We start from the raw sequence: 15,745 nt of genomic DNA, 5'->3' as shown, positions 1-15,745 counted from the left end.
TAAAGAGACTATTACAAGCAAACCAGAAATAACTATTTGCAAACTATTTCTTGACACAATAGGTAATATTTTAAGTCATGCTTAATCCTATTATGTCAATAAAAATTTAACGTATAAAAAAATATATAATGTATTTTGATTTATTTGCACTAGGCTCAATGGAAACTGATGAAATAAATAGCAGAGCATTTACTAATTAAGTCAAGGAGGATTTTTTTTTTTTTTAAACCACCACCATTATAAGCAGAACTGGGAACTTCAGCAGCACTCTCTTCTGAAATAAAAGACAAGGCACGTGTTACACTGCCAATTACCTTACACGTGGCCGGGTTTTGTCTGGGTACACATAGTAATTATAGACTGTCATGTAGCCTACGGTCGCAAAGAGCGTAGCTCCGTCCTTATTATACTTCTCAAATCTGCAGATAAAACAGAGAGCCAGGCAGGTCAATTACAGTCGCGCTCCCATGCAGTGTCCATTTTCTTTTCCATTCTCCGGCTGGATTTTCAGTGTCAGCAAGCTACTCCGCAAGGGCCCAACGGCTACACCTGCTATGCTCTGAATGAACAATTCACTTAATTGGTGTGCAGCAACTTGGATAAATCAGACCTCTTTACATCACTTCAGTGCACTTGCCTATTGTAAAGATGAATAGGTGGCAAGTAAAAGAAAACACAGGCAAAGCTCATTTTACTGTTTAAGCCTACATTCAGAGCTCCAACAGACAACAGCATTTAATTCAGCTCTATTCTGAAGGTCTCCCCACGCATAATGAAGGAAAACTCATAGCCCCAGAAACAATGGCTTTTCTTTCCCGGAAAAATATCATTATAGTGTCCCAAGTAATTGGCAAGCTACAATTAAAATGAAGGCTTTGTGGAGGTAATAAGGTCTACTGTTGCTTTAGAACTGTACTTACACTAGAAAGTAGTCCCATCTTTCATCGTCCACATCAATAAAGTTAGCTGTTTCAATAAACCACATCAAGAAGGTCTGAAGCCTTTCATGATACTCTCGAAAGCCCGGACAGGTCATGTCCGCCTAGGGAAACAGTCATGAAAAATCAGGAGAAGCTCATCACCAATAACCCCAAGAACACCCTTGCACGCTCCTGTGGGAAAAAGTCTAGCAGGAAAATTCTCCAGTGTAACGCAGCACATGGAATGCTAAAGGTACAGGCAGTCTCTCATATACAAGCACTAAGAGTGATCTGTATCATGCAGCTGGGCCAAAATAGACAGGACCACACCAAACTGAATGAAAGTGTATCAAAGTATCTGGGAAAGCATCCACTTGTGACATGACAGCACTGTGACCTTACATTTTTTTTTTTTATTACCTTGCAAATCTGATATGCAATATCTTCTCCAGCATCCTCATTATGGACAGAATATGTGTGAAGTATTGTCCCAAAGGGTATAAAATTCACCTCTTTTTCCAGCAAAGAGATAAAGTCATCCGTATTGGTACAAAATACAGGAGGAATTATTTCTCGAATTTTGCTTTCAACATCATCAGCCTGAAGACAAAAAAAATTAAAAAAAAATAAAGAATTAGAGGGACAATTTTATATGAAGGATGGTCATATATTCAATCCAAGCATGAAATTCCAGGTCTAACTGCACTAGCCAAAAAAAATTACTCAGACTTGCTCACCCTGAGATTTGAGGGGACTGGCGAGAAAAGAAAATTCAGTAATCCCTAGTAGTTGTAATAGTGCCACAAACTGCCACATAGGTACCAACATACCCTCATGCAGATAAGGGCCACCAGCAAGGTGAGGTGAAGGAAAAAAGTAGAGATCGATCTCAGGCTCAGTCTTCTCAACTCACAAGTAAAAATCAGATGAGTTTGTGAAAAAGAATTATTCTGCAAATGAAGCTGCTGGTACATGTCACTCATGTACCCTCAGACGGAGCATATCTATAAAGCATTAATTCCAGCTAGCACATCTCACCTCTACTGCCAAGGCACAGGTGCTGCAATGCCAGTGACAAACAGAAGCCTGAAAAATAAGGGGCAAAAGAACCTCCATGCCCAATAGCAAAAGTGCCCCACCTGCATTTATACTTACTTAAAATGATCAAAAACGATATCATGCAATTCTAAGTTTCTTGCACAGTTTTTAACAACTTCAATTTACAAATATATAAAAAAGACAACACCTTGTAAACCAAATCATAGGCAGAGCTTTGAATTCAGCTTGTTAAACAGGCACAGTGACTGTTCAGACTGTCAGCTGAGCAGACTTCATATTCCCTTTCAGATCCCAGAAAGACCACTTGATTGAATACATTTGCTACTTATCTTTAACCATGAATATTTGATGAAGTCTCACAATAACGTATTACTGCTTCTCACCAGGCAATAAAACTTAATGAATTGGTCTCAACTTAACAAAACCTTGCTCCTCAATGCAGCCCCTAAAAGCCTGGCATTACATTCAACAAAATGAGCTTGTATTCTATTCAAACTTTTTTTTTGCGGGAGGGCGGGGGTAGATGTTGGGACAATGAGCCCAGGTTTTTACTCAATGGAGTTTGCTGCAAGTTCAGCTGTAATGTTTGTATTGTATCTATTTCCACAAGAACTGACACAAGAACACTGTGTGTTAACTTACTAAGCAGCTCTTTCACACCGTGTACATGCATGATGGGTATTAGTTCTAAACTAAGACTCTTGCTACTTAGCATTCAAAACAGGGAAATTAAGATGCTGAGGACAAAATACTCTACAAAAGGCTAATACAACATGCTACTAATTCCCTGTCCTTTCAACCATCATCCCCTAAGTAGAAGCAATGCACCTGCAGATGAATAGCTCTTTACCATCATTCAGTTACATTTTGAGTTTAGGGAACCACGCAAAACATGCAGCAAAAAATGTTTATTCTCAATACTGTGGTGCTGCCAACACATATTTATCATGCTTTGTGTCTACAAAATAAACTATTAAGTAGCCTCTACCATACTCAGAATTTGTTCCTATATTGGACTGCATTAATTTCATCTTCAATACAAGAATTATGGCATCAGCTCAACCATGCATGCAGCAGAGCTGTTATTTTTTTTTTTCATTCTTATTACAAGGCAGCATTGGATAAGTTAAAGTTCTCAGAAAATGATTTATCAAAACAAAAAGGAAACAGACCTCCTTAGTCTCTCTAGTAAGCATATCATCTTGATTCCTCAATAGTTTACATACAAAACTGGGCATGTACTAATCAAAGTAGTTATTACTTTTTACATCATAGTCTCTTTATCCAGGGATTCCCACTCTGAGTCCAAAAAAAGAGACAGATGCAATACATTTTTCAGAGATAATGGAAAATAAAATGAAGTCAATTACTGCAACAGATATAACCCATTTTTACAGCACAATAAATTGAAATTAAACCAGTTATGCTGCTTTCAAGAATCTGAAAACTGTAAGAATGTTTTAACAGAAATGTGATCACTGATTTATCCCAATGACAGCATAACAAGCTAGAGGCAAACTAGGATCAGCTCTTGACAAGTTTCCACTCTCTGGATAAATACAATGTTAACAGCCCATGAAAGAGAGGAGCACCACCAACATTCAGCCATCCGCTATGAGCAAGTGCAGGGAGAAACCCAAAGGAGCCTGGGCTCTGAGCCACTAGAGGTACATGCCAGGCCTGGCACACTGTTGAGCAGCAGGGAGAGCATGCAGAAGGTGAGGGCAATGGATGAAACTGAAAAGAAAACTCCAGAAAGTGTAAGTGGTAGCCCAATGGCAGCAAAGCCTTGGGTTCCCCACTTCTTGTGGTAATTGGTTTAATGGGAGTGCAGAAGTGTTGGGTGGCTAACCCAGGCATATTTGAGCATGGCAGTGTGTGTGGAAGCAGCCAAGGGCTCCACTCAAGTCTGGATCAAGTAAAGTGAATTTGAGAACATAAGAACATGCCATACTGGGTCAGACCAAGGTCCATCAAGCCCAGCATCCTGTTTCCAACAGTGGCCAATCCAGGCCATAAGAACCTAAGTACCCAAAACCTAAGTCTATCCCATGTTACTGATGCTAGTAATAGCAGTGGCTATTTTTTAAGTCAACTAAATTAATAGCAGGTAATGGACTTCTCCTCCAAGAACTTACCCAATCCTTTTTTAAACACAGCTACACCAACTGCACTAACCACATCCTCTGGCAACAAATTCCAGAGTTTAATTGTGCGTTGAGATTCCTAAGAAAACAGATTATAAAATATTTACGTAAGAGGTAATACATCCATACACATAGCTAATTACAAATGTAAAAGAAAATCAAAGACACAAATATACCCTATATATAAAAGGAAAGCTGTAGTACTGGGAAAGTACATCAGTATACTATAAAGCTGAGAGACACAACATACTTCTTGATTTGCCAATCTATGTTGTAAGGTATCAAACAGAACCAAATGCAAACCACTAAGTCCAGAAACACGTAAACCCAAGAGCTGCGGAGAGTACAAGTAACCAAAAAATGTGTAGAAATATGCCTCTGAGTTACTTTTAACATAGAAACATAGAAATGACGGCAGAAGAAGACCAAACGGCCCATCCAGTCTGCCCAGCAAGCTTCACACATTTTTTCTCTCATACTTATCTGTTTCTCGTAGCTCTTGGTTCTATTTCCCTTCCTCCCCCACCATTAATGTAGAGAGCAGTGATGGAGCTGCATCCAAGTGAAATATCTAGCTTGATTAGTTAGGGGTAGTAGGGGTAGTAACCGCCGCAATAAGCAAGCTACACCCATGCTTATTTGTTTTAACCCAGACTATGTTATACAGCCCTTATTGGTTGTTTTTCTTCTCCCCTGCCGTTGAAGCAGAGAGCTATGCTGGATATGCGTGAAGTATCAGTTTTTTCTTCTCCCCTGCCGTTGAAGCAGAGAGCTATGCTGGATATGCATCGAAAGTGAAGTATCAGGCACATTTGGTTTGGGGTAGTAACCGCCGTAACAAGCCAGCTACTCCCCGCTTTGTGAGTGTGAATCCTTTTTTCTTCTCCCCTGCCGTTGAAGCTATGCTGGGTATGCGTGAAGTATCAGTTTTTCTTTTCCCCTGCCGTTGAAGCAGAGAGCTATGCTGGATATGCGTGAAGTATCAGTTTTTCTTCTCCCCTGCCGTTGGAGCAGAGAGCTATGCTGGATGTGCATCGAAAGTGAAGTATCAGGCACATTTGGTTTGGGGTAGTAACCGCCGTAACAAGCCAGCTACTCCCGGCTTTGTGAGTGCAAATCCTTTTTTCCACATTTCCTCTTGCTATTGAGGCTTAGAGTGATGTTGGAGTCACAGTAACCATGTGTATGTTTATTGAATAAGGGTATTGTGTCCAGGCAGTAGCCATCATTCTGGCGAGTCACCCACTCTTCATTGGCGGCCTCTTGACTTTATGGATCCACAGTGTTTATCCCACGCCCCTTTGAAGTCCTTCACAGTTCTGGTCTTCACCACTTCCTCCGGAAGGGCATTCCAGGCATCCACCACCCTCTCCGTGAAGAAATACTTCCTGACATTGGTTCTGAATCTTCCTCCCTGGAGCTTCAAATCGTGACCTCTGGTTCTGCTGATTTTTTTCTTATGGTAAAGGTTTGTCGTTGCCTTTGGATCATTAAAACCTTTCAAGTATCTGAAAGTCTGTATCATATCTCCTCTGCTCCTCCTTTCCTCCAGGGTGTACATATTTAGATTCTTCAATCTCTCCTCGTACGTCATCCGATGAAGATCCTCCACCTTCCTGGTCGCCCTTCTCTGTACCGCTTCCATCTTGTCTTTGTCTTTTGTAGATACGGTCTCCAGAACTGAACACAGTACTCCAGGTGAGGCCTCACCAAGGACCTGTACAAGGGAATAATCACTTCCCTTTTCTTACTCGATATTCCTCTCTCTATGCAGCCCAGCATTCTTCTGGCTTTTGCTATCGCCTTGTCGCATTGTTTCGCAGACTTCATATCATTAGACACTATCACCCCAAGGTCCCTCTCCTGCTTCGTGCACATCAGCCTTTCCCCCCCCCCCATCGAATACAGTTCATTCGGATTTCCACTCCCCATATGCATGACCTTGCACTTCTTGGCATTGAATCTCAGCTGCCATATCTTCGACCACTCTTCCAGTTTCCTTAGATCCCATCTCATTCTCTCCACTCCTTCCGGCGTGTCCACTCTGTTGCAGATCTTAGTGTCATCCGCAAAAAGACAAACCTTACCTTCTATCCCGTCCGCAATGTCACTCACAAAGATATTGAACAGGACCGGTCCCAACACCGATCCTTGCGGTACACCACTTAAAACCACTCTCTCTTCAGAGAAGGTTCCATTTACCATCACACATTGTCTTCTGTCTGTCAACCAATTTGCAATCCAGGTCACCACCTCGGCACTCACTCCTAAGCTTCTCGTTTTATTCACCAGTCTCCTGTGCGGAACCGTATCAAAAGCTTTGCTGAAATCCAAGTATATGATATCGAGTGCTCTTCCTTGATCCAATTCCTTGGTTACCCAGTCAAAAAAAGTCAATCAGATTTGTTTGACAGGATCTTCCCCTGGTGAATCCATGTTGCCTCTGGTCCATCAATTCTCCGGACTGTAGATAGTTCACTATTCTCTCTTTCAGCAGTGACTCCATTACTTTTCCCACCACCGAAGTGAGGCTAACCGGTCTGTAGTTGCCAGCCTCCTCCCTGTTCCCACTCTTGTGAAGCGGGACCACCACCGCTCTTCTCCAATCACTCGGCACCACTCCCGTTTCAAGGGATCTATTGAACAGGTCACACAGCGGACCCGCCAGAACATCTCTGAGCTCCCTCAATATCCTTGGATGAATCCCATCAGGCCCCATGGCTTTGTCCACTTTTAATGGGATATCAGACACAGAGGGACCTGGCAATATAAATGCCTATGATCCTGAAGACCTAAATTATTTACCCTTTGAAGTAAATGTCAAATCTTTTTTATATTTTAAAGCAAGTAAGATGAGAACTGCCAGTGGCATAATGTCAAATACACGCACAGGCAGGAACCTCAGAAATTCAATCACCGAAAATCCAATCCCATCTCATCAGCCAATGTTTCGGCCAAATCAGCCATCATCAGGGGAGTATAAAACACAAAACAAAAAACTTATCTGAGGCATGTGTCACAGTGCACAAGTTATCGCTGAGAAAGCTCTGAGAACACTAACGTTTTGCATTATATATGTAGGATGACCTGGGCAGGGTGATATGTAAAATTTGAAAACAAAAAACAATCCTGACCCTGGTGCCTGTTCCATTTAGATCATTGAACTCAGCAGGATGGAATGAAGTGAGTTTGTAACTCATAAAATGTACCTTGTGTAATACTTTGGTGTGCCTGTGTTTTGATGCATTTCTTATTCTTAAGTGAATCATTTGTCACTTATGGCATCACTAGGAAACAAAATAGTTTTTCTCTATGTTGAGGCACGCAAGCAGAAATCCATCCCATGTATTTGTGCTTGTGCCAAATCGCAATGCCCGTCATGTCTGTTAAGTTTCATTCTTGCAAGTTCCAAAAAATAAAAACTACTTTGTAGTCAGTCCAGAAAGCTACTTATTTTACAGAGAGTTATCCAAACAGCAACATTACACCTGTTCCCATAATTCTAAAGACTGTGAAGACCATTTGTCCCAAAGCTGTAAGAAAACTAAATACCTGAACTAAAAAGTTGCAAATTCCATACATTCCAGATAGCGTTCCTCCACAGAAAAGATCTTTACATGAATCACAGTATTAATGAACAGCTAATTTTTTAAAACAGCATGAAGAAAAATAGGCAGAAGCTAAGCCTGCAAACTGCTGTGACAAGGTAGAACCATTTTCTTAAAAAGGAATAAAAGTCTCTCTTTTAGTTCTTTTGCAATTTCTACAAAGCATCAATAGTAAAAAGCGAGTACCCAACAGCATATTGGTCCCAGAGGTTACTATATTTTTTCTCAGCATTAGAAAGTCAAACACAAAGCTTGCACAATATGGCCTACTGGTGCCTTGATGTGCTAGCACAATCTAGAGTGGGCCAGTCATAGGCTCACAGACTAACTAAACAAATATATCTTAATGCATCTTCAAAGCAAACCAGGGCAAGCCAATCAGTAAGTGAGCCTTGCCATCAAAATCCATTTCTATGTGCTTCTTTAAAAGATGAAATGTGTTAAAATGCCAAATTTCAACCTTAACTTGAAATCATAGAACATTAACTTTTAGTTCACTGGTAAAATATTTTCAAGTGAAAATAAACTGTTCAAAAGTACAATTAGAAGTTTGTGTAATTTTAAGTCTATTTTTTGCCTAGAATATTTAGCACGATTAACATTTCCCATTCAAAGAGAATAAGTGATACAAAATTTGATTATGAAAATGTTGCAGTACCATGTTCTTAGCAGTTAAGGTCCAAATCAATAATTTACTTGCAAAGATCTGAGATAATCATTTTAAACTGCATTATTGAAATAGAACTATCACAGTCTGGCTGGATGGAGTCAAGGAGCAAGGCCACAGAAGAGGCATAAGGCTGCAAGGCAGGAATAGGGCTGGTCTTATGCCTAGCCAGGCCCCTTCCCTACAGGTTGAGCCCTTGGGTTCTGGAGGCCAGTAGGATGTCTTCTTGCAAACACCATGAATGGTGTTGGCTTCAGGCACAGGCTGGGAACTGGATACAGGCAGGACTGGAGGCAAGGCTGGTACTAAGAGCCGGCAGAAGCTAGATGTAGGCAGGGCTGGAAGCAAGGATGGTACGGAGGGCATCAGGAGCTGGAACTAGGCAGACTGGGATCAAAGGTAGGCTGGAAACAAAGGACAAGGGCAAGGTCTGAGAAACAGACAAGTAACTGAACTGGGCAGGGCAGAACAAGGACTAGACTAAACAAATCTAGAAGGCCCGAAGGCCACAAGGCTGGACAGGAAAGCCCATGAGGTCATTGAGCAAGCCAGGTAGACCTGGAATGCCACAAGGCAAGGCATGAGGCTGATGTAGGCCACAAGGCAAGGCAAGGCATGAGGCCGATGTAGGCCACAAGGCAAGAGAGAATAACAAGGCAAGGCTGGCCAGGTTAGAGAACTGAGATGACTCAATGAAGAGGCACTGAGGGAATGGACAGGCTGGGTTAAGTAGGCCTGGCGATAAAGGCATCAGATGATCAACAAGGAGGTAATTTGCTCAGCTATGAGCAGTGCTCGCTGAAGATCCCTGGTGGAGGGGAGGCTGAGCAACAAGCAGAACCATAATGAACACTTATAAACCAGTTTCTAATCCTCAGTTACTATGAGTTTATAGCAGCTGTCCACAAAAAAAGCTGTAATTTGCCAGAAAACAAGTCCATCACTTTATGAAATTCACTGTATGTATGGTCAAAGAAATGTTTTGTAATTGTGTGCCAGAAAACAAAAACTGATCAGTCAATGGAGTAGTAGTCATGGTGTCTTCCAGAAAGAAACATGAAAAGTCAGTTCCAGCTCTGGGCTCTAGGTGAAAATGCAGCAAAGCGATGCAATCCCTAGGAGGAGAGTAATGTGAGCAAAGTAAGGCGATACCTAGTTACTGAACAAACAGCAGCAGCAGACGTAGCTCTGAATGGCCTTATATCCTGCTTGCTCAGTCACAGCAATTTGTTAAAGCAAAGTTCCTTACTTGTAAAAGGTGTTCTCCATAGACAGCAGGACAAATCAGCCACACAAGCGAGGTGATGTTATCAGATTTCCCTGACTCGGACATGCTCTCTTAGCCCTGTGCGAGTCTCATCATTTTTTCACCAGCTGAGCTTTACGGGGATCATGGTGGGATTGTGTAGCTGATCTGTCCTTCTGTTTACAAAGAAAACTGTTACAAATAAGCAACTTTGCTTTCTCCAGGGACAAGTAGGACAATAATCAAGAGGGGACTCCAAAGCTGAAGGTTGCAAACAAACTTTGGGGGTCATTTCTGAAAATGCGCTAAGGCTTTTTCGCATGTGTTAAGGGCTTAGCGCATGCAAAAGCACCATATCGTATGGTACGATGCAAATCAGGAAAATAGGAGGAGTTAGGGGCGGAGAGTGGGCTGGGTCTGCCTGGCTGCGAAGAGGTATTGCACAGACTTATCACCTTTTAGAAGTGCGTTAGGCGCGGTAAGGTTTTATCGCCTTGCGCGATGTCTCCTGCAAGGCCTATTTAGATCATCGAACTAGCCTTCGGAGGGAGGGAGGGATGGTAGGCCCACCTAGAACCTCGAGGTGAGGATAGGGGGTTAGGGGCCCCTTTGACATTCCATGTTAGACGTACGAACAGAACAGTGGTCTCTTGTGAACATTTGATGACCCTTGAAGTGAGGAAACTCACTCCAAGATGAGATTTGGGCAATGTTCTCTCCACCTAGCTTGATGTTACCCAGGTAGAGAGTCCATCAAGCTAGATTGAGAGAACATTGCCCAAATCTCATCTTGGAGTGAGTTTCCTCACTCCGAGGGTCATCAAATGTTCACAAGAGACCACTGTTCTGTTCGTACGTCTAACATGGAATGTCAAAGGGGCCCCTAACCCCCTATACTGATACCTCACCCTCACCTCGAGGTACTAGGTGGGCCTATACCAAATACCTTTCTAGGGAGATGACATTATGGCCAGTCTGTCGGCCAGTCTCTCTCTCAAACATGGTCCCCCAGTGGTTACATATGGGAAATACAACAGGTCTGGCTCCTATCGAAAAGTCCGATAATGTTATCGCAATTTGCACTAACTTAGCTCTTCGCATAGGTAATTAGCGCAAACTGCGATAAAATGAATATTTGCATAAACCACGCCCCTTTTGCTATCGCATGCGATACTTACCGCATTTTGATAAATCCAGGCCTTTATTTTTTAGATAAACAACCCAGTGGTGAATGGAAAGTGGGAGAGTTGAAACTACTACCTGAAAAGATTTCTGTGTGACCAAAAGTTCTATCCTTTTGAGATTTTTTTTCTAGACAATAATGCTTGACAAAATATGCACAAATGACCAAGTAGCTGCTCTGCAGATGTCCTCAATCAAGATTGAATGAAAAAAATTTACTGAAATGGCAGTCGCTCTAATCTGATGTGCTTTGCTTTAACGAGACGACTTATCCTCGCTTCTTTGTAACAGAAAATAATGCGGTCTGAAAGCCAGAAAAGAATTTGTTTTCCAACAGGATGTCCTTGATAATTTGGATCAAGAGAGATAAACTGGGAAGATTTTCTTAAAGGCTTTTTTTCTATCGAAATAGAAAAGGCGAGCTCTTCTACAATCTAATGTGCAAAGAATTTGCTCTGTTTTATTAGAATGAAATATTGAAAAACATGGGAACAATTATAGTTTGTTTGGTTCAAGTGGAAGTAATTAACTCCTTTCGGTAAAAACTTTGGAAGAGTTCTTAAAACCACTGGTTTTGAAAATCAGAGTGAATGAGGGGTTGGTTATTAATGCTTCAAGTTCATTTACTCTACAAGCAGAAGCAATTTCTATCAGAAAAAGAAACTTCCAAGAATTTTGCATCATTAGTAGCCATTTACTGAAAGGGAGGATACATTAGCTTTGTTAATACCAGATTTAAATCTCACTGAGTTAGAAGTTCTCTTATATAAGTATACAGATAAAAAAAGACCTTTTATAAATCTTGCTACCAAGGGAATATGAGAGATTGGCAGATTTTCTAAGGGATGATGGTAAGCCTCAATGGCACTGAGATGTACGTTTGAGTTAGATTTTAAGCCTGAATCGAAGAGGTGAAGAAGATATTAACACTGTAGAAATTTCACATTGAAAGGATCCTGGTGGTGATAAGAACATCAAACTGAGAATCTTTTCCACTTGAAGTAGTAGGAGCATCTTGTTGATGATTTCCTTGCTGCCAGTAATAAAGTTTTGATATATGAAATGAAAGACATGACTTTCCACAGACTACTTTCAAAATCCATGCTGTCAAAGCTAGAAAATGGAGGCTGAAATAGAGAAGAGATCCTTGGTTTTGTGAAAGGAGACATGGGTATATAGCTAGACGAATTGAACTATCACTAATCTTTGAAGCCACAGAAACCAAACTTGGCCGACCAGAATGGCATTGTAAGAATAATTTTTCCCTTGTCTCTCCATAACTTGGAGATTTTTTTTTTTTCCGCTATTAAGAGAATTGGTGGGAAAGCATACCAAGAGATTGCAAATTATTACGATGGTAGGGCATTTGGAGCTGGTCTCTTGGAACAATAATAGGGAAGTTTGAAGTCAAAAGGAGATGCAACGAGACCCATTGAGAGTTCCCTCATGGTGAAGGGATCATTCGTGAGGTTGATGTTGGCTCAAAGAGTCTGCTAGAATATTGGAGTTGCCTAGAAGATGTATTGCATTTAAGCAACTCCTCCTGTAAGATTTTCAATTCCATATCTTGATTATTTCTGGCATAGTTTAAAGGATCCTGTACTGACTTGTTTGCTTATATAAAACATTGCTACAATGTTATCTGTTCAGATCTGAAGAACGTTGCCTGTTATGAGAAGTTTGAAAGCTATAAGGGTGTTGTACATGGCCTTCATTTTTAAGACATTTATACACAGATAACTTTCCTGTTTGGACCATGTCCCTTGAGAGCACATGCTCCCTAGATATGCTCCCCAGTCTTAATTGGAAGCATCTGTAGTCAAGATTTCCCAAGTCTGAAGAGGATTGAAGGAATGACCCAACAGAAGATTCAGAAGTCAAGTCCACGAATGAAGAGAATGTCAAAGAGATTGGTATCTTGCAGGAAAATAGCTGGGAATGTTGATGTCAATGTTTTTTAAAGATACTATTGTAAATATGGAGCCATGCAAAATGTGCTGCTATGTATCACAACTTCTGGCTGAGACTGAACTCTGATTGCAAAGGGAACAATCTAAGGGGTAGATTTAAAAACCCTGGCGCATGTAAATCCTGGGGTTTACGTGCACCAGGCCAATTTTCAAATGGGCCCGACCATGCACATAAACCCCGGGATGCGTGTAAGTGCCAGAGCTAGAGGTACCTGGTAGTGTGGCCATTATTGTTTTTTGAGATACGTATTCAAATCTCTCAAGTCTAGGATAGCAGAGACCACTGGATTTCTTGGGAATGAGGAAGTATTTTAAGTAAAACCCTTTGTTTTCCTCTGTCAGTAGAATTAGCAGCATAGGATGTGCCTATAAAGGTTATTTCTTGTTTTAATATGGGCCACTGTTCTTTGGCAGCTAGGTCAGGGCACTACAAAAGGAGAATGAAGTCTGAAAATTGAGCCTATACTCCTTGAAGATGATACTGAGGACCCAATGGTCTGTGGTATTTTGAAATCATTGGCAACTGAAAAATTATAACCTTCCCTCCATTGGAAGGCTCTTGAAAGCTGAAGGTATGTTATAGTTAAACACTAGGAGAAGGTTTTTTAATAGACCGTTGTGCAGATTTTGGTTGATATCCTTCTCTGGCACAAAGCCTAGTCTGCAGTTGTTGATGCTGTTGTGAAGTTGAAGATTTTGGTATCACTGTTTTTAGTATATATAAGGCACAGAGTAGTCTAGTGGTTAGAGCAGCATACTATAAACTAGGGAAACCAGGGTTCAAATCCCAATGCTGCTCCTTGTGACTTTGGGCATGTCACTTTACCCTCCGTTGCCTCAGCTACAAACTTAGTACCTGATTCACTAAGGGTTTTTCCCAAAGACACAAAATGGGAAAAAGACTTAATGAATCTGGCCCTTAGATTGGAAGCCCCCTGGGGTTATGGAATACCTATAGTATCTGAATGTAATCTGCTTTGAAGTGCCAAAGAATAGAAATTAAAAAAAAATATCTATCTATATCCTTTTTTGAGGATAATAAAGTTCAGTGTAACACTAAGAAGAGTTATCTTCTTTGTAAAGTAGGATCTGTAGTGGCAGTAGTTAGCATTTATAATGTTGTACAATGCACTTTGATAAGGTTAACTGTCTCTTTTACTCTGTCACCAAATTGTCACCAGTGCAAGCAGCATCCACTAACTTACAATGCACATCCTCCTTTAACCCACAAGCCCTGAGCCACGCTAGTTGTATGGAAGCTATGGCAATGGCTGAACATCTGGCAGACATGTCAAATGATCATAGATGGATTTTATTACATGTTTAGAGCATTCCTCTGCATCCTAAATATGAGGCTGAAAATTTCCTTGATGGTCAGGTGTAAGAACTGCGGCATCTGTAATCTTTATCTGGAAAATTGTTAGCATAAATGTTTTATTTCTTCGCTTTACTACCACAGAATCATATGGCAGCTGAACTTTCTCATGACCTGGAAGCTTTTCAAGTCTATCCTCCTTGCCACAGGCATTGTGAAAAGTGGGCTAGCCCACATCCTAGATTGGAGCTCTTTCATAGCCTTGTGCGCTGGAACTGTTTAGGTGATTTAAAATGTTCCAAAACCCCGAGAATTCTTCAGTAGTTTCACTATCCTCCTGTAATTTGAATAGTATATTTTGCTATTTTTGTATGAATGGATAGGAGAAATCATCAGGAGGTGTGTTGCTCCTAGTTGTTTCCATAGTGCTCTGGAGGGAGTCCAGAGAATGTGGTAGTGAAGGATTATGATAAGTATAAGGCTCATACCGATCGTCGGAATCAAGAATGTGTACTAGTCACTCTGCCTTTTGTTGAGATCAGATGGAGGATCACGGTTTGGTGTCATTCATTTGGCAACTTCTGAAATGGATGAACAGATGACAGACTGTAATTGTTATGATAGCCTCTTTAGCAAAAGAGTTGTCTTCAGGGGAGAACTGGAATGTCTCATGTAGTTGTAAACAATCATACCCCATCCCTTGCATTGAATGTATGGCTAGAGGGCTTATCAGATTCTGGGACTAAAATTGATGACAAATCTGTTCTGTCTTTTCAGCATTGACGCTGTCAGTGTCAATGGTTTCTGCACCAAAACTGTTGGTACCAGCAGCTTTTAAAAAATTTTTTTTAAAGTAACTGAAGTTTTAGGTGATTTTTTGTGTATTTTATGTACTAACTGCATATAATTTTTATTTTGTTTTTTTTTTGTTTTTTTTAAGGGTTCAGACTTTTTATTAATATTCAACCAACATTACAAAGCGTAAATTAAACCATAAGTTTACATTTCTAACGACGAACCCATTCCAATATTTGTTTTTAATTATAAACCACAATGATTTTAATTGGAAGTTGAAGTATATTAAGAATTGAAATAATTGAAAATGATGCATGTCCAAGGTGGCGCCATCGGATGACATCACCCCCTAGAGTGGCTGATCATTGTCCTGCTTAACCATCAAGAAAAGTTATCAATATATGGGATAATACCAGTATAAATATTGGGATAAGAACTGCATGATAAGGAGAGAGGTCTTCCAAAGGAATCAGAAAAGGAAAAATAAAAAATCGTATGGAATAAAACATGCATCTGCATTTAGAATCACTTCCTTAAGCTATTAGGATGCAATTATAAATTGGGTTTTATATTGTTGTAGCCTCTGTCCCACCAGCTAACAGGTCTCAAAGATTCACTGAGGCACATTCTGACCCATTAATCCAGATTCTTTTCCTGAGAGGGGGAAAAGTAAAATCTTTTAAAGCCCTTAAGCCTTCCATGAAGAGGTTTTTTTGCATCTTACAGTTAAGCAAGTTTGCTTACAGTAAATGTTTTCCATAGATAGCATGATGAATTAGCCATGATATGAGGGAGAAGTCATCCGGCAACATCGGATTCATCTCTCCAAGCTAGTA

The 15,745-nt window shown here is 40.7% G+C and overlaps 1 protein-coding gene across 2 annotated transcripts in view; it reads right to left on the bottom strand.

The window, feature by feature from the left end:
• HAT1 (histone acetyltransferase 1) overlaps positions 1-15,745 on the bottom strand; it is a 195,627-nt gene that overhangs the window by 98,678 nt on the left and 81,204 nt on the right. For both annotated transcript variants that reach the window (XM_029605787.1, XM_029605788.1), the window contains exons 5-7: positions 1,341-1,520; positions 921-1,042; positions 315-419 (exon numbers count right to left, since the gene is read on the bottom strand). In XM_029605787.1, coding sequence (XP_029461647.1) covers positions 315-419; positions 921-1,042; positions 1,341-1,520 — 407 coding nt within the window. The remainder of the gene's footprint in view (positions 1-314; positions 420-920; positions 1,043-1,340; positions 1,521-15,745) is intronic.

The sequence above is a fragment of the Rhinatrema bivittatum genome, chromosome 6 (genome assembly GCF_901001135.1).
Source record: "Rhinatrema bivittatum chromosome 6, aRhiBiv1.1, whole genome shotgun sequence".
Lineage (NCBI taxonomy): Eukaryota > Metazoa > Chordata > Amphibia > Gymnophiona > Rhinatrematidae > Rhinatrema > Rhinatrema bivittatum.
This window is presented reverse-complemented; position numbering and strand designations above follow the sequence as displayed.